The following is a 26,552-nucleotide window of genomic DNA, read 5'->3' as shown; positions in this document are numbered from 1 at the left end:
TAGCTCACCAATTGAGTGACTGGCGGCTTCCCAGGAGATCGTACAGGTACATAACTCAAGTGGCAGTCTGGTTTCCATCCCTCCTCAGGTCAATGCAGGTTTTGAATCGTTCTACCGGGATCTCCTGGTAGATCAGAACCTCCGGCTGAGGGAGCGGTCATGACTGACATTTTGGGCAGCTTATCCATCCCAGCTGTGATGGGGAGAGGAGCGAGGAGTTGGAATCTCCATTGGGCCCAGAGGAAATTCTGAAATGCATTGGGTTGATGCTGACTGGTAAAGCCCCCAGTCTGGATGGCTTCCCCAATGAATTTTATAAGATGTTTACAGAGGAGTTGGTTACTTTAATTCTGGATATGTTTAATGTTTCCTTATCCCTGGATTCGTTGCCCTCTATCCTCACACAGGCCTCTACCACCTTGGTTCTCAAGAAAGACAAAGACCCAACAGTGTGTGGGTCGTATCGACCTATTTCACTCTTAAATACGGATGTTAAGTTACTTGCCAAAGTGCTGGCGCTGAGGCTTGAACCCTGCCTCCCAGAAGTGATCCCGAAGGATCAGACAGGGTTCATTAAGGGTCAGCAATTGCCAGCCAATATATGTTGCCTGCTAAATGTTGCCTTTTCCCCTCCTTGGTGCCCAAACCAGAGGTGATTGTTTCCCGATTTTGTAAGGGCCCCGAAGAATCCAGCACGAGTTTTAAGGATACAAAATAATAAAGTTTATTTACTATAACAATATATACATAGTAGTAGCAGTAACTTCCCTTGCTACCTTCTCCTTCCTCCTGGTTCCTGGACTGGCCAGCTTATTTATAGTAGGAGTTTCTCCGCCCCCCTCATTGGGGAAGTTCATACTCCCATAGGATTGTGGGATAATCATTAGTCCCCAGCCAATCGTCAGTAGGCAGGTTATAACATCCCTCCCCCCCAAAGTCCAAGGAATCCACCGTAGGCCCTGGCGAAGGAAGGCGTCGAACTCGTTTGGCCGCAGGCCGGACGCCATTTGCACGCGGCGCTGGATCAGGCGGCGTATAACGAGACGGAGACCGGCGCTTCCGTGATGAACGGCGCGGTTGTACATCCACGGCCTGTGGACCCGAGGATTCCCCCTCTGATTCATCCTGTGTCTCCATCTCGGAGTCAGAGTCTGCTGCCTCCGTCATGCCAGCGTCTCTGTCCCCATTCGGTCCCGTCATGACCTGCGCAGGCTTCGAGTGAGGCACCAGTGGAAGATTTGGAGGACTACCTTCCCTTGTTTCTGGTCTTTGCCGCTGTTGAACTGAGCTCCGGGGGCGGGGAATCTTTTGCGGGGATGATCTTCTGGACCGGACGTGGTCTACATGTTTTCGCTGGAGACGACCCTGGGCTTGCACTTGGTACGATATAGGGCCCGTTTGGCGAAAGATTACCCCAGGAACCCATTGGGCACCACCAGCAAAATTCCGCACGAATACTGGGTCACCGGGCGCAAACTGCCGAATCGGACGATGCTGAGACAATCCCGGTCCCTGCCGTTCTTGTGTGCGGCGTACTTTTGCGCCAATGTCCGGGAAGACCATACTAAGGCGGGTGCGAAGTCTCCGGCCCATTAGGAGTTCTGCGGGAGCTACCCCAGTCACTATATGGGGGGGTGGTCCTGTACGTAAACAAAAACCGAGCCAGTCTCGTGTCCATTGATCCGGAAGACTGCTTCTTTAGGCCTCTTTTGAATGTTTGCACTGCACGCTCTGCCAACCCATTTGAAGCCGGGTGGTAAGGGGCAGTGTGGATATGGCGGATGCCGTTCATCTTTGTAAACCTAGCAAACTCCTCACTCGTGAATGGAGTGCCATTATCCGTGACCAGCACCTCGGGGAGGCCATGCGTGCTAAATGATAAACGCATTTTTTCAATTGTTGCGCAGGACGTTGTCCCCTGCATCTTATGCACCTCCAGCCATTTGGACTGGGCGTCAATTAGTAGAAGGAACATGGATCCCTGAAAAGGGCCTGCGAAATCTGCATGTAAGCGTGCCCAAGGCCGCCCTGGCCATTCCCAGTGATGTAGGGGCGCGGCCGGCGGAAGCTTCTGATGCTCCTGGCAAATGGAGCAGTTTTGGGCCACCTTCTCAATGTCGGTGTCGAGGCCTGGCCACCAGACATAACTCCAGGCCAACATTTTCATCTTGGTCACGCCCGGATGCCCATTGTGCAAGTCTGATAATATCAGCTCCTGGCCTTTTCCCGGGACAACCACACGCGTCCCCCACAAGAGGATGCCGTCTTCCACGCTGAATTCTGACAGCTTGGAGGAAAATGCCCGTAACTCGCCTGGGAGCTGTCTATGCTGCCCACCATACAGGACTATGTGCCGAACCTTTGACAGGACTGGCTCCATCTGGGTCCACTCACGGATCTGTGATGCCGTGACAGGCAAGGTGTCCATAAAATTTAGGGTTGCGACCACCTCACCGGTCGTGGGGGTCGACATGGGGCCGGTCGATAAAGGCAATCGGCTCAGTGCGTCGGCATTTGCTATCTGCGTACCTGGTTTGTGCTCCAGAGAATACTCGTATGCAGCAAGCAACAAAGCCCAGCGCTGGATCCGTGCAGAAGCAATGGGCGGTATCGGCTTATCCTCTCTGAAGAGTCCCAGCAGGGGCTTATGATCAGTCACGATAGTGAAATGGCGGCCGTACACATACTGGTGGAAGCGTTTCACCGCGAAAACCACTGCCAGGCCCTCCTTCTCGATCTGCGCGTACTTCTTCTCCGCTGCAGTCAATGTGCGGGAGGCGAAAGCTATCGGTCGCTCGGCCCCGTTCTCCATCTTGTGGGACAGGACAGCCCCAATACCATACGGGGATGCATCACATGTGACGAGCAAAGGCTTTCCCGGATCATAGTGGGTTAGTAACCCAGACGACGACAATTGTTGCTTTACCCGCCGGAAAGCGGTTTCTTGCGGCTGACCCCAAACCCAGGTGTGATTTTTCTTTAGCAGCAGGTGTAAGGGGGCCAGCGTAGTTGCCAGATTGGGGAGGAACTTCCCGTAATAGTTTACGAGACCGAGAAAAGAACGAAGATGCGAAGTGTCAGTCGGGGTGGGGGCATGTTGAATTGCACGCACCTTCTCTGCGACGGGGTGCAGACCCTCGCGGTCCACCCGATAACCTAGGTAGACTACTTCTTTTGCCTGAAATACGCACTTTGTGTGACGTAAACGGACTCCAGCCTCCGAAAGGCGTTTAAGGACAGCCTCCAGATTTTCCAAATGCTCTTGCTCCGACGTCCCTGTAATCAACACGTCATCTAGGTAGACAGCCACACGTGGTAAACCTCTCAAAATGCCCTCCATAACACGTTGAAAAATTGCGCAGGCAGAGGATACTCCAAAGGGCAACCGTGTATATTCATACAGGCCCCGGTGTGTGTTAATTGTTACATATGGTTGGGAGGCAGGGTCCAGCTCCAACTGCAGGTAGCCGTGACTCATATCTAATTTTGTGAATGAGAGTCCGCCTGCAAGTTTCGCGTAGAGATCCTCTATGCGAGGCATTGGGTATCGGCCGAGTCGGGAAACTGTATTCACTGTAAGTTTATAGTCGCCACACAAGCGAACTGTGGCATCTGGCTTCATTACTGGCACAATTGGTGCTGCCCAGTCTGCAAAACGGACAGGCCTGATAATACCCAAACTCTCCAAACGAGTGAGCTCCCCTTCTACCTTCTCAAGCAAAGCGTAAGGCACTGGGCGCGCCCGGAAATAGCGCGGTGTGGCTCCTGGTTCAACTTGGATACGGGCTACGGCCCCTTTTATTTTCCCCAGACCAGGCTGGAATACCTCTGGGTATCGTCCTAGCACCTCAGTCAACCCTCCAGAAACTGGAGGATGTGCTGCCATTGCAACCGCAAATGGCGCAACCAGTCCCGACCCAACAGGCTGGGCCCATGGCCACGCACTACGATAAGTTGGAAACGCCCCTCCTGGCGTCCATAGACAACAGGGGTCATTGTACTTCCTGCAATGTCCAGTGGTTCCCCCGTGTAGGTGGCCAACCTGGCCTGTGAGTCAGTTAGTGTAAGGGTCTGTATACCCTGCTTGATGCGGTCGAATGTCCTCTGGGCGATCACGGAGACCGCTGCGCCAGTATCCAACTCCATCTCCAGCGGGTGGCCATTGACCCGTACTGTCACCTTAATGGGGGCCACACGGGGAGCTGCCACACAATGCAGCTGCAGGCAGTCGTCCTCCGTCTCCACGTCCTCAGGAGTGGTCGCCGCAGGTTCATCCACATGGAAGGTACGGCCTCTGGGCTGGTCCCAGTTACGGCCCCTGGGCTGGTCCCAGTTTCGGTCGGAACGACGGCGCCTCTGGCGTCCCCAGGACCGCCGTCCGCGACGGGGTCGGCGCCTACAAGTCTGACACGGACATGGCTCCTCATCCATTGGCTCTGGAGAAGGCTCCCTTCGGGGAGGAATGTCCGATGGCCACTGGCGTCGGTCTGGTCGTTGCCTCGCCCAAGGTACCGCAGGAGTGCGGGGGGACGTTTTTGGGCGGAAAGGGTTTCGCCCCAAGGCATGCACTTCCATTCCCTGTAGCTCCTGTACTCCTCGCTCTGTGCTCTCTCGGGACAAGACTATTTGTATTGCCTGTTGAAAAGTCAATGTTGGCTCCGCTAACAACTTTCTCTGGGTGGCCGCATTGTTAATACCGCAAACCAAACGGTCGCGTAACATTTCTGACAAGGTCTCACCATAGTCACAGTATTCCGCAATCCCGCGTAGCCTGGATAAAAAAATCGGCAAGGGATTCTCCAGGGGTCCTCTCAGCGGTATTAAATCGGTAACGCTGGACTATCGTGGACGGGGTTGGGTTAAAGTGTTGCCCCACTATATTCACAAGTTCGTCAAACGTTTTGGTGTCCGGCGCAGCTGGGTACGTAAGGCTCCTAATCACCCCAAACGTATGCGGCCCGCAGGCGGTGAGCAATATGACCACCTGGCGCTCGTTTTCAGTGATATTGTTTGCCCGGAAATAGTAACGCATCCGTTGCGTGTACTGGTTCAAGCTTTCCAGCGCAGCATCAAAAACATCCAAACGTCCGTACAGAGGCATGGTATAATAGAAAACAACTTCCAACCTGTATCCAACAAAAATCCAGGGAGGTGGCTTCAGCAGTGTAGACAGCTATTCACTTTTACCTTCGTCGCCAGTTTTGTAAGGGCCCCGAAGAATCCAGCACGAGTTTTAAGGATACAAAATAATAAAGTTTATTTACTATAACAATATATACATAGTAGTAGCAGTAACTTCCCTTGCTACCTTCTCCTTCCTCCTGGTTCCTGGACTGGCCAGCTTATTTATAGTAGGAGTTTCTCCGCCCCCCTCATTGGGGAAGTTCATACTCCCATAGGATTGTGGGATAATCATTAGTCCCCAGCCAATCGTCAGTAGGCAGGTTATAACACCCGAGATGCTGAAAAGGAATTTGATAGAGTGGAGTGGGAGTATCTGTTTGAGATTCTTTGGAGGTTTGGATTTAGACAAGTTTATCTCCTGGATTTGATAACTGTATAGGGCCCCCCACTGCTAGTGTTCATACGAATGCTCTGAACTCTGGCTACTTCCTTTTGAATAGGGGCACAGGACAGGGGCATTCACTGTCTCCACTCCTGTTTGCCTTGGCAATTGAACCGCTTGCAGATCTCCTCTGTTAAGTGGAGGGAGAATAAATAGAGGAGGGGCGGAGCATTGGGTTTCCCTTTACGCGGATGGCCTACTCTCTATATTACGGACCCAGTACCCTCTGTGGACAAGATAATGAAGCTGTTTAAGAGTTTTGGTTCCTCGGGGTACAAGTTGAACTTGGACAAGAGCGAATGCTTTCAAGTCAACCCCCCGGGATGCTACCTTTTCGCTTTACCAAGACTAGCTTTCATTATCCAAGTGGCCCACAATTGGGCCTTGCTTCATAAATTAAATTATACTCGTCTGGTTGATGGTGTCAAGTCCAATTTAGAGGTTGGATTACCTCCCCCTGTCCTTGGCGGGAGAGTTCAGACTATTAAAATGAACGTACTCCCAAGATTTTTATTTCTTTTTCATTTTTTTCAAATTTAGAGTACCCAATTCATTTTTTCCAATTAAGGGGCAATTTAGTGTTGCCAATCCACCTACCCTGCACATGTTTGGGTTGTGGGAGCGAATCCCGCGCAAACATGGGGAGAATGTGCAAACTCCACACGGACAGTGACCCAGAGCCGGGATCAAACCTGGGACCTCGGCACGTGAGGCAGCAGTGCTAACCCACTGCGCCACCAGACTGCCCCTTTTATTTCTTTTTCAATGTCTCTCCATCTTTCTCCCCAAGTCCTTTTGTGTTAAAGTCAACAAATTAATTTCCCCCTTTATTTGGGCGGGTAAGACTCCAAGGATCGTGGGGCTTTTCTCCAAAGAGATAGGCAGTCAGGGGATTGGCTTTACCCAATTTATTATTTTACTATTAGGCAACCAATATTCAGAAGATCGTGTTGTGGTTCAGTGATCCTGGTTCCAAATGGGGACAACTGGAAGTGAGCTCCTGCGCGGTTTCTAGCTTTGGTGCAATAATAATTACATTGTTGTCTTTCTCTCTGGTAAGATTTTCCCCAGAATCCAGTGGTGGTGTCCATCCTGAGAATCTGGAAGCAGTTTGGTCAGCATTTTAAACTCTGTTCCATGTCTTCACTAGCCCCCATCTGCAATAATTACCCAGCGGGTTTGGACTCAACGTTTAAAGTCACAGGAGGGGGGGAAGGGTTTGGAGATCGGTTTGTCGAGGAGAGGTTTGCCAGTTTTCAGGAGCTGACGGAGAAATTCCAACTGCCTGGTTCCAGTCTGTTCAGATACTTTCAAATTCGTGATTTTTCATGCAAGGCTTTTCACTCCTTTTCCTTGGTGCCACCCTCTTGCCTGTTGAAGAGTATTCTGTCTTTGGCTGGGTCTGGCAGGGGACTTTTTTAGACGGAGACGGCCATATCCTCTCCGGAGAGCCAGTTCCGTTGACTGAAGTGAAGGCAAAATAGGAAGATGAATTGGGTCCCATTCTGGATGACGAGGTATGGAGTGAGGCCCTTCACAGGTAAACTCCACGTCTTCATGTGCTTGGCTAAATCTGACCCAATTCAAGGTGGTACACAGGGCGCTTCTGACTAAAGCGAGGATGAGTGAATTTTTCTCCAATGTTTACGACAAGTGTGAGCGTAGCTCTTGGGAGCCAGTTAACCACACTCATATGTTCTAGTCGTGTCCCAAGTTGTTAAATTTTGGGCCTATTACTTCAACATCATGTCGGAAATACTCGATGTTGATTTGCCTCCGAGTCCGCTGGTAGCCATTTTTTGGGGTTTCAGACTCACCGGTGCTTCAGTCGGGGGTGAAAGTGGATGTCCTTGCCTTCACCTTGTTGATAGCCCGGATGCGGGTTATGCTTGGGTGGAGGTCTTTTACTTTGCCCAGTGCCTCGGCTTGGTTGGGTGACCTCATGTCTTTCTTACATTTGGAGAAGGTTAAGTACACCATTAGAGGATTGGTGGAAGGGTTCCACCTAAGATGATAGCCATTCATTTCCTTTTCTAAGGAGCTAGTCACTGTCAGCTGTTAAAGGCTTAGTTTAATTTTTGGGGTTAATGTGTACTTTTGCTAGCTAGTCTCCTTCTTTGATTGTGTAACTTTGGTTTATTGTTTTGAATGATTTTGTTTATTATGAACATTATTTGATAAACATTTTAAAATATATATATTTTCTTATTAGTCCTACATATGAGCCTCTTTTCTTTTTTAAATCAGCATATTATTTTATTTTCTCAGCCAGAACAAAATATAAATAACAGCCAGCTACATAAGCTACATCATAGATTGCCATCTGACTAAAACTGCATAATAGACATAGCGCATTGGCACTCAAAAAGGACTGAACTTCTGCTTAGTTCAACAGAATTTGTACTCTTTGGTTTCAGTTAAAATAAAACAAGGGGCGGGATTCTCCGACCCCCCCTCCGGGTCGGAGAATCGCCGGGGGGGGGGGGCGGCGTGGAACCCGCCCTGCCGAAACCGGCTGCCGAATTCTCCGGCGCCGGTTTTCGGGCGGGGGCAGGGTTCACGCCATGCAGTCGGGGGCTGTTGGCAGTGGCCCCCCCGGCAATTCTCCGTACCCCGATGGGCCGAGCTGCCGTCCGTTTTTGGCCAGTCCCGCCGGTGTGAAATTGATATGGTCCATCACGGCGAGACCTGGCTGGTAGGCCGTCTACCGGAGTCCTCGGCAGGGGGGGGTGGGGGGGGGGGGAGGATCCGGCCCCGGGGGGGCCCCCACGGTGGCCTGGCCCGCGTTCGGGGCTCACCAATCTGCGGACGGGCCTGTGCCATGGGGGTACTCTTTCCCTCCGCGCCAGCCTCTGTCGGGCTCCCCCATCGCCGGCGCAGAGAAGAAAACCCCCTGCGCATGCGCAGGAAACACGCCGGTGGTTCTGCACATGCGTGGGACCACGGCAGCCCTTCGCTGCCAGTTGGCACGGCGCCAACCACTCCGGCGCCGGCCTTGCCCCCGGAAGTGCGGAGGATTCTGCAACTTCCGGGTGGCCCGAAGTCGGAGTGGTTCGCGCCGTTCTTGGCGCCAGCATCGGGCCATCCCGTCGATTGCGGGAGAATCCCGCCCAAGGTATCAGAGCCCCGTTACCTTATAGAGGGTGGGATTCGCCCAACAGGAGTCTAAATGCCGGCGCCGGAGTAAAAACCGGAGTGTTTTACTCCGGCGTTGGCGCCCGTTCCCAGACCCCTATTCTCCCCCCTCCGTTGGGCTAGCAGGAGCTTTGTGCGATTTACGGGGGCGCGGCATCGGCGCGGCATCAGAGACCCGGCGTCGCGTAAAAGACGCGGCGTATTGGGTCCCGCGCAAGCGCAGTTGGGCCGGCACCAACTAGCGCATGCGCAGTGGCCGTCCTCCCCCAGGCCGCCCTGCACAAACATGGCAGATGGATCCAGGTTCGCCGGCGGAAGAAAGGAGGCCCGCCGACAGAGAGGCCGGCCCGCCGATCGGTTGGTCCCGATCGCGTACCAGGCCACTCTGGAGCCACCCCCCCGGGAACTGAGCCCCCCCCCCCCCCCCCTGCACAGGCCGCCCCCCAAACCTTTGCGACGAGTACCCGCCGGCAGCGACCAGGTGTGGCTGGACCAGGCTGTTTACGCCGGGCGCTCGGCCCATCCGGGCCAGAGAATCGCCGCTCGCCGTTTGTGGCGATTCTCCGAGCGGCCCGCCGTGATTCGCGCGGCGCTGGTTTCGGGGCGGGTGGGAGTCGGGGGTCGGTGCGGCATGCCGAGATTCTTCCACCTGGCGGGGGTGTGGAGAATACCACCATAAGTATTCATCTCTGAGCAATCTTGCCTCTAAAAGTCACAATTCAACTTGTGCTCAGGAATCTCAATGTCAAATTCAAACCTGTACTATGATTAGTTTGGAGTGGTTCAGCTTCGAAGAACAGAAGGGACTATTTATTCTCTCAGTGCCACCGTTGGAATCTGTACTGCCCAGAATGGAATGAGACTTATAGGCGAGATGTTTCACTGAAACCCAGCAACCCACAACATATCTGCACGAGTCAGGGGCAAAGACCATAAGACGTAGGAGCAGAAGAAGGCCATTCGGCCCATCAAGTCTGCTGCGCCATTCATTGAGATTGTGATTGATCTGATATGATAATCCTCAACTCCACTTTCCTACCTTACCCCTAACCCTTGATTATAAGACCACAAGACATATTCTCACCCAGCTGGTAATCAGCAACTCCTGGAAGAGTTTTTGTGAGTCTCTGAATATTCCGCAAGGACAGTATCAAGCTTGGCTGTGTTACCACCTACATAATGGACTTGCCTGCTAACCCTCAAGTCCTTACCTCATGTCTCCCATGAAGAATGGCTACTTAGATAAGGTGCTAGATAGGATTGAGCCAATGACAACTACCTCAGTAACATCTCTTCTAGTAGTTTGTTAACATAAGAAATGCAGTTCAGTTGAGCTTCTACAAAGAAATAAGTATTTTCCTGTAATTTAAAGGGGCAATGACCCATCTCCTGACATGTTAACCGACAATGGACAACAAAACCACCTGGATGGCCACATTTATCTCTGTAAATCTTCTTGGTTGCAGTCCTGCAGGTGCCTGAGGGACCAGTGAACCTATTTGGGAGAGGAAACAGGAGACCAAAACAAAGTGGTCTCAAGTTAGGTGCACCAGTAGGAGATAAAAATGTCGGAAACTTGACATTCTCTTAAATTGTCAACTCATGTCCTGTGAACACAGAAAGCTATAGCATATTAAACTGGATTATTTTACTTTGATCTAAACTGCTACAATTTCAGCAGGAAGGGACCTTGTAATACATAGAAGTTACATATGATAAATACATATGATTTCAGCATCTGCAAAAGAAAAATATACCTTTTACAAATTGCTTGCTTTAGAGCAATTTCTCTATCAGTATTAACACCCTGAGCATTATCTTCATGCATATCAGTGCATTGTTATCACAGTAGCTACTTAGTATCGCTAACACGCTAGCAGAAACACGGCGAATATGGCAAACATTACGACTGAGGTCCGAGAGTGCCATTGGGAGTTCCCAATTTGCTTCTTTGCAGTCCTCTGTGCTGTTTACGACACTTAAGTACGGTTGTACGAACTTCAAAAATCTCATGAATAGCTTTGCGGAAACAATGAAAATTGTAGTCTATTAAACCTGCAGTGTAAAAAGAAGACAATGTAATCTAGGAAGTACCAAAAGGCAACAATCACATCCAAATTCATATACGTCCCCTCAATAGCTTGTGGTTTTTAATGAGAAGTCGACGTCTTTTTTCAGGCCCATTAATCCTGGCAAGTCTGATTCCTCAATGAATGAATATTTAACTTGAACTGAGGGGATAGAACTAGAAAGCAGAAGGACCAAAGTAAAACTCACTTCAAACAAGATTAGAGTTTAGTTTCCCCCTCCACAATCACAGACATGTAGTTCAAACACCCAGTAAAATGCACAATATCCTCATTAATTACTTCAGCAATTTGATGGATAAATATCTGGTTGCAAGCTGAATTGGTGGTTATAGGTGAAAGTACAGACAGAAATGATCACATTTTTTTTTTAATTTTTCCTTTTCTGAGTTACCATGCCAGGGCTCAGAGTTTGGGTCAGGGGCGAACCCCTAATCCAGCTCCTCGCCTGCTCCAAAAAACTAATTCAAATTGAATCGAATTCATGGTCCCCACAAGAGAGACATACCAGATCTGAACCCAAAGGCTCAATCTACAGACACTTGATCTTAGTCAAAAGGCCGAGAAGCGATTAGAAATGATCACATTTTAATAAGTCACAAGTGTTTATGTGTGGCTGCATCATCTGTGGAAAGCAACCAAAGACGGGTATTGTAGGATCAGCAAAATACTTTGCAGAACTCAAGAAATTAAACAAGTAAGGGAGTTTGTTTTTAAAATTCTGAAGCTGTGAACAACATAACCAAGTCTGTATTTATTGTCCATCTTCAGGTGCCCTGTGAAGATGTCGGTGGGGTCTTCCCAATTCATGGTTTTTTTTTAAAATTACCTTAAGGTTATAAATTCTGCCTACTATATTTGCAGTGAACCGTGCCAGTTCTTAGCTGGTCTATTAGAAACCACTGCAGAATACTCCAAAAAAGAAAAAAAGATCAACAACGACAAATGTGGCTTAAATAAACTTTTGTTTTTGGAATGACAGCCTTAAAGGTAGTGCATAGCCTGGACACTGCAGCATGCCCATACTCATGTTGATGAAATTGTAATATTTGGGTTAATATTAGTAGTTCTACAGATTGTGAATTGATGATCTTGAATGTGCCAATGAAGAGACATTCGGGGCAGAAAGAACGTCGAAGATTAAGTTACGTAGGAATAGCCTATGTTAAAGTGACGAATGTGATATAAAATAATTGTTTTAGAGATATTAGTTACTGTAATGTAGAGATAGGCCAGTCTCATTCTGGTGAGTTCACAGACAAAGGATTTCAGAACGCATGGCAAAGCAAGGGGGAGGAGTGTCCAGCAAAGGAGGAGAAAAGGGATGCTGGGTAATAGGGGGCCAGAGGAAGGGATTGGAAGTGAGCCAATTAGGATGTATGGCCAGGTCAGGAGGGGTATAGGATGACCTTTGGGAATCGTGTATGAAACTTGATGCCATTTGAATGTATTTGCAGAAATCCCTTTGTCTCCTTCTTCATTCGTTTTCCAAGGGTCTAGGAGACTAGTTCTGTGTCCTGTGCCTCTGTGAAATGAATCCGGCTTGCAAGTCAAATAAAATAACTAATGCTGTACTTGCAAATCCATCTCGACTTTTATTGAGGCCAGACTGACGGGTAAAGAAAATTATGTTTTGTCAAAAGCAAACTGTTATTGAGAAAAATAAACAAAATGTCTACTTTCAGTCATACACGTATATGGAATTTGCTGCAATAATTTTCAAAAGTAATGTGCTAACAAGATATCTTTATGATAAGCAATTTTATTGTAAAATAGGTAAAAGATTACCTTTGCGCTCAAAACTTTCTTCCCGAAGAAAACATACTAGACCAAGGAATTTTGTCACCTCTTTTAGATACAGAACTGTTGTGTTGTTCAATTTTATGATTGCCACGGATTCTTTGTCATATGTATTTCCTCCACCAAATTCTCGAAGCCTGAAAAAGTAGTGCACAGTTACATGAACAACTGAGATGGCAATATCAAGCTGCAGAAAGCATTTATCACTTCTCCTTCCCTTAGGGAAGCAGGACCGATTAGTTCAGCAAACTCTAAAGATTTGCTTTGTTAATTTGCGAGTGGGCATGCCTTCTCTTTCCGTCCCAATTTCTGCTCTGCTTTCCTGAAGACAGTGACTCATTCAGAATTACATCTAATGGCACCGGCCTACTGAATTACTTTACATAAACAGCCACTCTTTAACATCGTTCAGATGGTTAAAGTATTGAGAAAAGCTTTTGACTGAGGAATGAGGGAAAGATCACAGCTGAATTCAGTCCTATCCTTCCTTCGTCTCCACACTTGGATTTTCTAGCAGTAGTCATAGGAGCAGTGGCCTCCGATGATGTCCTCTTTTCTAGCTTGATGACCATTTGTAGCGGTCCCATTGCTACTCTGCAAATGCAACGAGCTAATTCAGTACAGTTGACAATCAAAACAGACACTTTCCTGATCTTTAAGGTGTGGCACAACACCCCACACAATGCATCTATCCACTGAGCTATTGAACATAGTGGTTGTTAACCAAACATCACCTCACTTCTGAGTTGGCCCCAAGCATTGAAAGTGTTAACGTTGTAGAATAACACTGATGTGTTCCCCTAAACAAGGCGTGATGATGATATCTATCATCACTCACCTGTTGAAGGTCATTGCGGGAGTGGAAGGTGGGGCAGCATCTTTGAAATCCCCGCAGCATGGGTGAATGTCCAAGAGGTGCGAAGGGCTGGCGGACAGGGTTCTGTCAGGAATCCTCATCACTCCCTCTGGCGTTCTCTTCCTGTCATAGTGTTTGATTCTGAAGAATCATGGAGTTGGCTATTCTACTCAAAGCGATCAAGCAGCAGCAGAGAGGTTGAAGTACATGGCCAGGACCACCGCCCTGCAGAGGAGGGGGAGGTTGGGCCCGTGGCTGTTCCGGGAGCAGCACCACAGATGGTGGAGCCTTGTATGAGACACCACCGGCAAATGGTCTTCCAACGTCAGACATCCAACCTGCAGATGTTGGAGCTTCAGTGACGGAGAATATTCCATCTGACCCAGGGAATAGTGGATCACTTTTGCCACGTCCTGCAAGAGCTGGCACCACATAGAATGGGAGGACACCGACTGCCCGTGGCCCTTAAATTATTGCCGCTCTGAACCTCAATGAAAGTGGCTCATTTCAGGGTAGCATGGGTGACCTGTGTGACATTTATCAGTCATCCACACACAAATGTATATGGGTGGTTACAGATATCCTTTTTTTGAGGACCAACATGTATTTAAACCTGGTTGGGACATGAGCCAGGTTGCCAGGGCCATGGGCTTTACCCACTTAGCAGGCATGACCCAGGTGCAGGGTGATGGACTACATCCATGTGACTCTGTTGTCTGCATGGTGTCATGCAGCACCGTTCATGAATCGTAAGGGCTTCCACTCCTTCAGTGTTCAACTTGTTTGTCATGATGTGGAGATGCCGATGTTGGACTGGGGTAGGCACAGTAAGAAGACTTACAATACCAGGTTACAGTCCAACAGGTTTGTTTGGAATCATTAGCTTTTGGAGTGCAGCTCCTTCATCAGGTAAATGGATCTTTAACTCGTTTGTGACCACATAATGCCGTTGTGTGCCCTTTTCCTGGGGACTATCCATGACAGTTACATCTTAGGATGCTCCCAGATCCCAGACATTTTTGAGGGAAAGCAGCAGTGGACGGATGGCTCCTCGGGGTCAAGAGGTAGTGCTGATGATGCCAGGGTGGAGGCCACAAACACCAGCAGAGCCTCGGTATAACAAGGCTCATGCTTCAACACATGCGCTGGTCGCGCAGGCGATTGGACTGATCAAGATGCGGTTCTGCTGCTTGGATCAGTCGAAGGTGTCCCCTCCAGTACAGTCCCCAGAGGGTGTCCCACATAATTGTGGACTGCTGCACTCTCCATAACTTGGCGCTGCAGAGGGGAGACCAGCTGGACCAGGAGGAGATGGGAGAGCAACACATATCCTCGGATAAGGAGGAGGTCAAGGAGGGCAGTGAAGGTCAGAACAGGAGGAGGAAAAACCTTAGGTGATGGTCAGTGCCCGCATGGGCCAAAGAGCTGGGGTCGATCTCATAGCCTCTCAGTTTGGGGACACCTTGGACTGGGGAGTGAATAGCTCTCCCACCATGGAGTCTAATATTAAATCACTAATGTGGTGCCAGAAGTAGGTTCTCATGATGGCTGCCTGACAGAGCTGAATGTGTCTTGCCAACGGGATTCGAAGATTTTGGAAGACTTATCTCAGCTATTACAGCCCTCTTCAAGGTCAAGGGTCCTGGTGTGTTCCTCCAACTTCCATCAGAGATGGGCAGCCTCTCAACATTTTGTCAGCCCTTGGCTTATTACTGGAGATGAGGGGCAGAAATGAGAAGATTGAGCATTGATGCTGGTGGGGGAGAGGTGGGCCACCTTCCATGGATGGGAATGGAGGGTGGCAGCACATCTTGACTGAGTTATCAGTGCGGGAGGTGGGAGAGACATAGTGCTGCCATTCTCACACTGCACTGAGATGAAACACGGAATGTGTGCAGGGGTTTGTGGAGCATGATGCCAAGAAATGACGGTGACGATCTGTAGGTGAACAAAGTGATGTTTAATATAAGAGCTGTATTACAATAGTGGTGTATTTCTGCTAGTGCCTTGGTTCACCCATACCCACTGGTTCCTACAGTTTCTTACTCTTCCTCACCTACCCACTATGTCCCCAGGATTAACGGATTGAAGCAGCCTGCTGTCTTCTACACCATGTTGCCAGAGATGACCTTGGTGGATGTTTCCCAGAGGGCTTGGATCTTGAAGGTCTGGGTCTACTTTTAGGCTGCACGGTGTTGCAATGCTGCCCCCCCTCGATGTGTGGGGTTGGGGGGGGGTGTCACTCACAGGGAGGGGGTGGGGGTGTCAGATGGCCAGGACACCCCAAAGGTCACCTTGGGTGGAAGGCCCAGGCTGAACTCCTGCCAATCCTCTTCCCTTCGGGTTGCCCAGGAGCCCCTGTGCTCCTCCACAGGGTGGAGAGGCAGCTGGAAGAGATACAGAAGCTCTGCCATCTGGCGCTGATACTCCTGGATTCCCACTCATGTCTGCACCATACATTTGAAGCCCTGAACCATTGAACTCATGCCATCAGCCATGGAGGTCATGTACTGAGTTTTGGAGCGGACATCCCCCGCTATGGAGTGCACCTCCTGCATCAAGTTCTTCACTGTGGACATCACCCTCACACTGTTGCCCTAATTGCGTTGGAGTGATGGCACCATCTCATTGGATAGAAGGTGATGAGACTCCTCCAATTGGCCTTGCAGTCCAAGGAGAGATGTGGTCATCCCTTCCTGATATTTGTGATCCAGAAGTTTATGGGGTGAAGAGAATGCTGAGGAGGAGAAGAGCCTGGGGCAATCTGAAACTGCAGCCAGGGCGGGGAAGTAATTGATGGCTAGAGGATAGAGTTTGTGGCAGGGCTGAAAAAAAAGAACTGGTCTTCCATATTGTTGTGTTTAGATTCAAACTCCCATCCCAAAAAGTTAAAGACAGTTATTATCCACACTGACCTAATTCCTTGGATAGTTTTTCAATAGTGGATTATTTATTTGATTTTCTATTGCCAATTACAGCAAGCACAGAATTCAAATCAGGCTGACTGACTGACCCATCAACCTACAGAGAATTATTATTACAGCCGAGGACATTACTCGGTGTCTATGGTTTGTTCCTGTTGAACAAAAGGGGATTTAATCTCATACCAGTCCAGTGCAGAATCAATAGGGTGTCATTCTGTTTCGTAATATCTCTGGTGACTAACTGAACAAAATGATAATGTCCTGCGATCACATACTTCAATCTATGTAGCTGACATTCTGTGACTGATGGTCAAATCTGAATTAAAGACATAGTAAGGTTTGTGAGAGGGGAAGGGCTATTGTTCTCTTTAATCTATTTCATGAACAACCCTGGGTCCCAGAACTGTGAATTGTGCAGTTATATCTGGTAACTTTCACCCAGCATCAGTCAGCCTATGGCCAACAAGGGTACAAAGCTAACAAACTCTTTGCAGTATTTTCTCAACACATATTAAGTGAGTTAGTGTGTTTCAGTGATCAATTTTAATGTTGAGCATTTGAGCAGCAACAAGGCTTCTTTGTTTTGATACTGAGATGGGTAAAAGTTTCTACTTACTGCAAATTCACTGTTCGTAGTGGGTGTATCTGCCTTTCTCATTGAACGTTAAAATAAAAGAACAACTGTTGTTATTTATTGCCTGATCCCAGGTTTATTACATAATATACTCTTCCCCCACGAAAGGATGAGGAGATCACCTGGCACCATCCTATACACAAGTGAAAGTACATTGAAAAGGATTCTGTCCCCTGGATTGCTTACATTTACATAGATACCACGAAGGTAAAAACTCCCTAAGGTTCTTAGAGGTCACGGGAGTCTGTCCACCTGAACCCAAATGAAGTATCTAGTGTGAACGCCGAAAAATGTAACTGCCTTTTAACAAAGAAATCTAAATAAATAAAAAAGTCCAATAAATTATTTAATTTCTGAAATCGTTAAAAAGGTAACATTAAAAATGACAATGGGCACAATGTCTTTGCCATGAGTGTTAATGTACTGATTTGTTGGACTTCGTGTCTCATGAAATCAAATGAAATGGCCATTTGCTGATGGCAAAGGTTTGTGTTCATCGTCAGCTGTTACAGTAATTCAGGAACACCAACAGATTCCAATTTGCTCCTGGACAAGACAACATTTCAACAGGGAGGTTTGTAAACACTCACTGGTAGTATCCAGCTACATGCAAATTCCGGCAAAATTTACTGAATGTCTTGAATTTTGTCTTTGTAAATTTAGTCAGGCTAATTTAGACAACATGGTTTATCACTGAACTTGCAAAAGTATTAACTCCATTCAAATTATAGTGGAATTTATTTTTTAAAATACGAATTGCATTTAAACTGTATAATACTTTCCTGTCTGAGGAAGATGTTTAATAAGTTAGCATAAAAATCAGTCAGACTTCTGTAAGAGATTTGTGTTTAATTTCAAACAAAAATAAAAATAAAGTCATATTTGTAAACTTAATTTGTAGAATTCAGAAGGAAAAATTGTAGTGTGAGGCCTCGCTGGAGGGAATTAAAGCAAAATGGGTGGAGGAGCTAGGGGGTGAAGTGGAGGATGGGGTGTGTGAGGCCTGGGTGAATGCCACGTCATCGTGCGCGAGACTTGGGCTCATACAACTGAAGATGGTGCATCAGCCATATTTAACGAGGGCAGTAATGAGCCGGGTGTTTGAGGGGGTAACAGATGAGCGAACGGTGTGGGAGGGGCCAAACAAATCATGTACATATGTTCTGGACATGTCCTAAGCTAGCAAACATTTTGGGCTCTTCAGCACCATGTCAGCGATCATGGGCTGGGAGTTCGAGCCGGGTCCTCTAGAGGTCATATTCGGGGTGTCAGAGCTGCCGGAGTTGCAGGTGGGAGCGCTGATTGCTTGTTCTGCTGGACTGGAGGTCAGCTTCTCCACCCAGTGCCTCGGTGTGGCTGGGATTCTTCTGGAATTTTTGCACTGGGAGAAAGTTAAATACAGGCTGAGGAGGTTGATTGGGAGGATCCATTTTAGATGGCAAATGTTTGTTAAGTATTTTAAAGAGCTGGTCAGTCAGCAGTTGGGGGTGGGGGAGGTGGGTAGGGGGTTTGCGGGACTGTTCTTGTATTGGTACACATTTTAAAATGTTCAATAAAAATATTTACAAAAAAAGTAAAAATTGCAGTGTGCAATAGTAGCTCATGTAGTGGAAAATCTGAGCAATAAAATCTGGATGTCTACAATGTGCTTTGTAAAGAGAATACATGGTATTCAGTAAATGCTTTTGTTAAATCCAAAGAAAGAACAATAGAGCTACTCCAATCCTTATTATTATGTACACCAGCTATCCAATTTTTGACACACTACCCCTTCTATATACTATACTATATTGGAATCTTAAAATTCTCCTCAACATACGGAAATAGAAGATCCCGGTCGGCAAAATCAACTGAGTTTTGGGAAGCTTGAATACAGAGTGATTCCACACCAGTTTTCTTCTGGAGTTTCCCTTAGCAAGGAAACCATTTTCTAAAGCCTAAAAGTTACAGTTTTGTTTTTCAGTTTCATGTTAAGTTGCGCATTACTGACATCCATGCATTTCACACTTTGTCTATAATTAAAAGGAAAACAAAAACCCAATCTCATTTGGGACTGGAAGTTCAGAAGTTATGGAACAATAATCTGCGGAATCCGAGTACAGAGTGTGAAAACAAGACTTTGAACAAACAGATACATATTTTTAAAATATGGCTCAACAAGATAGAAGTTTTTGAATCGGGTTCGGGTGAAAGGTCATCGATCCAAAACGTTAACCCTGTTTCTCACTCCACAAACGCCTGATTGACTGGAGTTCCAGCACTTTCTGCTCTTGTTTCAGATTACCAGCAAGTGCAGTTTTTTCTTTTGCTTTTGTTTTTATGAATTGAAGAATAATTGATTGTTGTTTTGACACTGATAATATGGAGTTAATTTTTCTTTGACGCTTGCTATGTAAATTAAAACTAGAATTGAGAGATGTGAAACGAACAGAGCAAGAGTATTGTATGGGTACTGAAAACGTGAGCAGAGCTAGCCTTTAACAACAGTGCGCAGATGCACTGACATGAATGTACCAGAGGACAGAACGGTAGGTGTTGATTATTGCCAATTGCATTTCTAAAAAGCACTGTCTGAAAAACAAATTAAAAATTTAGAAGTGAAAAATGAAGAGGCTCTCCCACATGTCTCTTTGTGGGCTGTTAATTCAGTGGTATTGACAGTATCTGGAGAAAGCAACCCGCCTATCTTCTACTTAAAAGGGCAGGTGAAAATAAATAAATAGAAGTAGTAATAAAAAAGCAAATATCTAGAATGTTAGTACTAATAGAAAAAAAATTACTAATGAATTACACCTTTTTCTTTGCTTTCGGTCTGTAACAAATTCAGTCAGTTACTAACCCGTATATGCAGGATATATCAAATACAACATCTATCATGTCACAGCAGAGTTCATAAGTCTGCATGTCTACTGGTACACTGTCTGTTGCAATGTAGATTTTGCTGACTACATCAAAGAGGAAGGCTTTTTCAATTCCTGAATTCTGGAATAAACAGAACACTGTCAAATGTAAAAATGACAAAGACATCAAATGTACGTTTGATAGCAAAAGGGTATTATTTTAAAACAGGCTTGACCAAACTTTTTCTGTGAGGAGGGCTGGGGCGGGGGGCACATTTCCATTTTTTTCCCTCACTCAAGCGGCCGATGAGAGAATTTGGGTAGATACATGAATTTCAAAGATATGTTCAGTATGAGGAAAAGAAACAACTGAGAAAAAAATAAAAGCAATGCCAAAACAATAAATTGATAATTTAGAAAAAGTGTAATTAATAAAGGTGACTGTTAAGAGTGTGAGAGGAGCAGGATGTGTGTCCGGCTTACTCCCAGTCTCAGTATAGTCACTCACATCCTGGCCCGCTGTGATAGTGGGTGTAAATATTTGTTAGTGAGCCAGACACACTCTCACACATACGCTCACTCTCTCATACACTGTCTAGCTTTGTCCCCCACTCCTGACCCAGGGATCTGCAACATCTCCATGCAGGGTCTTGTGGCTAATGTCTCAGCGCCAGGACCCTGCAGTCTCTCCTCCCAGTGTGCCCCAGAGAATCTCTTCCCCACACACCCCCCCCCACAAAAATTTCTGATTTTATTAGTGAGCCTATCGGCAGAAAACGCGGGGGGGGGGGGGGGGGGGGGGAACGACCTGTGATTGGAAAAGGAGCCCTTTGCATAATCTTTAACTTCACTTACCTGTCTGGCCGACATTTTGAACTGTGGCTCGGGGATTACATAGGATAGCTTTGGAGGCTATAATCCAGCCCGTAGGCTGTGTGTTGGACAGGCCTGTTTTAAATGTTATTGCAGGCACAGGCACTTAAAATATGCATGATTGGTGCATCCAAGATTGTACAATAGGAGCACAAAATTAACAAGGCATTCTGACAACTTAATAATTCATTCCAGACCATCTGTTGTTATTTTTACAGTCTTTTTACTGCACCTTTGATGTTGTCACTACATATTAGTAGTATGGCACTATTATTGGTGCTAAAAGCATAGTTACAAGCATTAAACTGTTGGAGTCAAGGTGCACGTGTTTGGATTATTTTGTTTCACAGTTTTGCAGTGAAAAGTGAGGTTGGTAGGAAGTCAACTTCCTTTATACTCATACTTTATATTGCTTCAGGATGTGCCCTTTAAATTCAATAAAATAAATTCAATAATAAATTCAACAACCAGAAATACCCATTCTTGTGCTTTGCCAATCTATTTTTAAAAATATATTCTTTCATGGGGTTTTGCTGGCTAGGCCAGAATTTATTGCCCACCCCCCATTGCCCATGAGAAGATGGAGGTGAGCTACCTCCTTGAACCACTGCATTCCATGTGGTGTAGATGCAATGCTATTAGGAAGGGAGTCGGAGGATTTTGATCCAGTGACAGTGAAGGAACGGCGATATAAGTTCCAAGTCAGGATAGTAAGTGGCTTGGAGGGGAATTTGCAAATGGTAGTGTTCCAATGCAACTGCTGTCCTTGGCCTTCTAGGTGGTAGAGGTTGTGGATTTTGGAGATGCTGTTAAAGAATCCTTGGTGAATTACTGCAGAGCATCTTGTACATTGTACACACTGTGCATCATTGGTGGAGAGAGTGAAAGGTTATGGGGGTGGATGGGATGCCAATCAAGCTGGATGTTTTGTTCTGGATGGTATCGAACTTCTGGAGTATTGTTGGAGCTGCGCTCACCCAGGCAAGTGGAGAGTATTCCATCAACATTCATAATTTGTGCTTTGTAGGTGGTGGACAGGCTTTGGGAAGTTTGGCGATGAGTCACTTTTCGCAGAATTCCCAGCTTCTGACCTTCTCATGTAGCCACAGTATTTATATGTCTTGTCCAGTTCATGGGTTTATGAACGAAAAGCGTTTAACACTAAAAGGGAGTCATTCCCTGTAAAGACATATCACATTGCTAACTTTCAAGATATAGACTTTATTCAATGTAGACGAATTAAAATGGACTTTTCCTTACAAAAGTGGATAATGTGCTACAAAAAAGACCTTGTGAGATTTCTGGACCAACAAGGACAAACACATGGTATGAACCTGTTTCTGGAAATCCATTCAAATATAAATGTCTGTGGGTGGAAGACGATTCCCCTGAAAAAACACTCAAAATGCGAAACCACTTATGAAATTTACAGAGCCGTTGTCTAGGTATGTACAGCAGCTCAAATTTCAATAATCCCCGAGACTCATGGCGAGATTCTCCATTTGGGAGTCTATATTCTCCCACCGGAGGAGAATTGCTACTGATTTACATTCCCCCTGGGAGTGCAAATCGGGAAACAATTCAGTGACCCTTGCCATGCAAATTTATGCATAGCGAGGAATACATTTTGAGTAGGTGGCCCGATAGCAATGTCCTGCGGCCACCCACACCCCGCACCTCAAGTCAGCCCCCCCCCCCCCCACCCCTGCACCGCAAAGCAACGGCCCGCCCTCAGATTGCCTGGGTGCCCTTTCTCCCAAGTACGCAGGTGACCCGACAAACCTGCCCGGGACTCCCTAACTAGGGAGACCCCCCCCCTCCATGGATCGCCTTACTAGGGAGAGCTCCCAAAGGACCCCTTTAATAGGGAGACCCCCCCCCCCCAGGAACCCCCTTTGTAGGGAGACCCCCAGGGACTGCCTTAAGAAACAGACACCCCACAGGGACTCCCATAATAAGCACCTCTAACTGAAGGGAGACCCCTAATTAAAGACCTCCCCCAACAGGGACCCCCTAATCAAGGAACCCTGGCCCTCCCCCAAACACATGGAACCCCTGACTAAAGGGACACCCCAACCCAGAAAATAGATCCTTGTCTGGAAGCTGGAGAGCAGTCCAGACGGGCAGTGAAAAAAACAGCTGCAGCTTTGATTCATTCATCTCGCTTCAACCCAGGAACCAAGTATTCCTTATAAGGTTACAGCCTATATTAAACATACCATAACACAGGACGGAATGCACCACAAAAAAGAATGGTCCAGCAGACTTCAATTGAAAAAGAGCTAGAATTGAGAGCCTTAATAGTGTGGTTGAGACCGAATGAGCTTGAGTTGCAGCAAATAATTTATCAGTGTTTCTGTGGATGAAAACATGAGATAAATATAATTTATAGGAATAAGTGTTCTCGTCCTACCCATCTTTATTATAGACCAGACATCACATTTCAAGGTCAAGCCAGAGGGAAATAAACATGTTTTTCTGACTTAACAGCAAGAACCTTACAATGTAGAAAGTGTCCTTGCCAAATAGCAACTAAATTGTGACTGAACTCTTGATCTATTTAGGTCACTCACTATGAGAAGAATGTAAAATAGTGGCCTTAAAGGGGACAGATCTGGTTAGCTACGGATGTGTTTTAGACTCCAGACTATCCATAAGCAGTACCCCAGGATTGTCTGCTTATACGTCTAATGCTCCTTTCTTTAGAATAAGCAAATGTTTTTCTAAAATGTTTAAACTCAGCACCAGAAGGATGCCCCAGCTGAGATGGTTCCAACTCTCAAGTGAATTATTCAAAAATGATTCTGTGTGTATTATTGGCTACCTGCAATTTGTTTCTCGGGAATTAATTGCTTTCTGTGAGGTAGTAGGATGGTGGAAGCTGAGATTAAGTAAAGAAACTTAATGTTTCATTGGATAATCTCACAATTTGTAGCTTCCAGCCTCCAGCAACTATGTAATTTTCAATTTAAAATCACATGCAAGAGGCAATTCTCTCTTCAATTGATGTGATCAAAAGGATACACTTACATGAACTTATCTGAGAGCATTCCTTTAAGAATACACCATAATGTTTTCACATGGTAAGCAGCAATAGTTAAGAAACAAAACTTACTGAGATGAAGATGTTTAATAGATTCTCTAATGTTGGAAGCTGAGGAATCAGTTTCTGCACCACTTTGCTAAATGCTTCAAATATTGAATGGTCATAAATACTGGTCAAATAGAAACTGTAGGAACAAAAAGCTATTTTTATTGAACAATTATTGGTCATCTCTTAGTAAACCTCAATTAGGAAATGCTGCATTTTTTCTTGAATCCATTAATAGGTTGTGGGAATCGCTGACAAGGCCACTATTTGATGCCCATCCCTAATTTCCCTTGAGAAGGTGCTGGCGAACTGCCTTCTTGAATCCCTGCAGTCTATGTGCTGTTAGGGAGGGAGTTCCAGGATTTTGACCCAGTGACAGTAAAAGAACAGAGGGTGGCACACTGGTTAGTACTGCATCCTCACAGCGCCAGGGACCTGGGTTTGATCCCGATCTTGGGTGACTAGCTGGGTGGAGTTTGCACATTCTCCCCATTCTGCCTGGGTTTTTTCTGGGTGCTCCAGTTTCCTCCCAATGTCCAGTTTAGGTGGATTGGCCATGCTAAATTGGCCTTAGGGTGCAAAGGTTGGGTGGAGTAATGGGATTGCAGGGGAGTAAGCCTAGGTGGGGTGCTCTTTCGGGGGGTGGGGGGGGGGGAGGGTTGTTGCAGATCCTGTTGTGTCTAGTGTCAAGTTTCTTGGGTATTGTTGTATCTGTTATCATCGAGGCAAGTGGAGAGTATACCACTCCTGACTTGTGCCTTGTAGATTGTGGTCAGGCTTTGGGGAGTTAAGGGGAGAGTTATCCACTTCACAATTCCATGCCTCTGACCTGCTCTTGTGGCCAAAGTATTTATATGGTTGGTCCAGTTTCTGATCAATGGTATTCCCAGGAAGTTGATAATGAGGAATTCAGTGATACTGGTGCCCTTGAATGTCAAGAGGAGATGATTAGATTCTGTCTTTTTGGAAATAGTCATTGCCTGGCACTTGCGGGCATGAAAATTGTCTCGGTCTTGGTGCATTTGGGCTTTGTCTGCTTTAGTATCTGAGGAGTGGTTAACGGTGCTAAATATTGTGCAATCATCAGCAAACATCCCCACTTCTGACTTTATGATAAAGGGAAGATCATTGACAAAACTGAAGATGGTTGGTCACCATCCTGAGGGACTCCTGCAGCAATGTCCTGGGTGGGACCGAGATGATTGACCTTCAACACCTACTACCATCTTGCTGTGTGACATGTATGACTCCAACCCTGGAGAATGATCCAGTTGCGCTTGGGCTCCTTGTTGCCACACTCAGTCAAATGCTGCCTTAATGTCACTCTCACCTCAACTCTTGAGTTCAGTTCCTTTGTCCATCTTTGGACCAAAGCTGTAATAATGTAAGGAGACAAATGTCCCTGGCAGAACCCAAACTGAGCATCAAAGAGCAGGTTATTGTTGTGCAAGTGCTATTTGATAGCACTGTTAACAACAGAGTAGACTGATTGGGCGGTAATCGGCCAGAATGTGGTCTGTGGACAGGACATACTTGGGCAATTTTCCACAATCTTGAATAGATGCCAATGTTTAACTGTACTGGAAGCCAATGTACTTTCCAGCCAATGAAGTCGTTCTGAAGTGTAGGCACTATTGTAATGTAGGAAATGCAGCAGCAATTTGTGCAACAAGCTGCCACCAAATAAAAGGTGAAAATTACCAGCTAATCTAGTCTTGGTATGAGGGATAAATATTTGCCTAATACTATATTAATTTGCATCTTTTGTCCAGGATGCATGAAGAGCTACAAAGGTGTTGTGTCGTAGCTATGGAGAGCATTTACTATTCAGAAACAGAAAATATATTGACATGAAATTCTCACCTGAGATGAATTTGTTCTAAGCCAGCATCTGCAAGGTCATCATTTGCTCGTTGATGGATATCTCTTTGTGTTTCTATCTTGTGATCATCAGATAAACCATCTACTTTATGGATGAATACTTCAAAATTGATCTCTTTGTTTACTTTGTAAGCCCTGGACACCGTGAGATGCAGTCTGGCCAACGCCTCCATGTAATCATCCTAGGTTTCATTAAACAAAAACAAAATTCATAATGTGTACTTAGGGTTAAATGCGAGTTTAGATTCTGGGCCATTTTTTCTTCAGCTTGAGCTGTCTAGACCCTTTTCCCTAATCTTGCATGTTTTTAAATGCTGTGAACTGGCTTTGGAGAAGTTAATGAGCTTAATTGGCAAGGAGAGGTGAGTTCATAGTTGAAACAGTGCAATTGCTGAATGTTGTGGCAAACATTTTGTGTTTCGAAATAATTAACTATGTTGCAAACATATTCGATGTACCTTCTGTGCTTTCTTGTTCTTTGTGCAAAACAGTAGTTGAAGTCAGATTTAAAAGGAAGGTTTTTGATCATTGGCTTAGATACCTGTATAAGAAGCAATTTGTATAATGTATACACAATGCTCGTGATTTTGTAACTTAATAATTACTAAAATCAGAAGGGACACAAAATGGCTGTTAGCTAAGCTAGCAATACTAAAGATACAAAATGGCATTTAGCTGAACTAGCCACATTCCTGAATAATCATTAGCTGGGTTCAGTTACAAACTGCATCATTGAATAGGAACCAGACGTGGGTGTTTTTCTAGAGAATATTTAACAGCCGCTGATAACAGCTTCACACAATAGCTCAAGGTCCCCAGATGCAGGCAGGACATACTTCTGCATGAAGTTAGGGGCTGGTGAGCC

General features: G+C 46.3%; 1 protein-coding gene across 2 annotated transcripts in view; it reads right to left on the bottom strand.

Moving 5' to 3' along the window:
- The window catches only part of ube2j1 (ubiquitin-conjugating enzyme E2, J1), a 135,294-nt gene that overhangs the window by 90,963 nt on the left and 17,779 nt on the right, over positions 1 to 26,552 (bottom strand). Inside the window, exons 2-5 of one of the 2 annotated variants that reach the window (XM_072499768.1) lie at positions 25,670 to 25,869; positions 23,831 to 23,945; positions 19,842 to 19,984; positions 12,577 to 12,725 (exon numbers count right to left, since the gene is read on the bottom strand). In XM_072499768.1, coding sequence (XP_072355869.1) covers positions 12,577 to 12,725; positions 19,842 to 19,984; positions 23,831 to 23,945; positions 25,670 to 25,869 — 607 coding nt within the window. The remainder of the gene's footprint in view (positions 1 to 12,576; positions 12,726 to 19,841; positions 19,985 to 23,830; positions 23,946 to 25,669; positions 25,870 to 26,552) is intronic. The other variant, XM_072499769.1, reaches the window with a different exon arrangement.

Source organism: Scyliorhinus torazame, chromosome 4, assembly GCF_047496885.1.
Source record: "Scyliorhinus torazame isolate Kashiwa2021f chromosome 4, sScyTor2.1, whole genome shotgun sequence".
Lineage (NCBI taxonomy): Eukaryota > Metazoa > Chordata > Chondrichthyes > Carcharhiniformes > Scyliorhinidae > Scyliorhinus > Scyliorhinus torazame.
The sequence above is the reverse complement of the archived record's forward strand: the minus strand, read 5'-3'. Positions and strand labels throughout refer to the sequence as shown.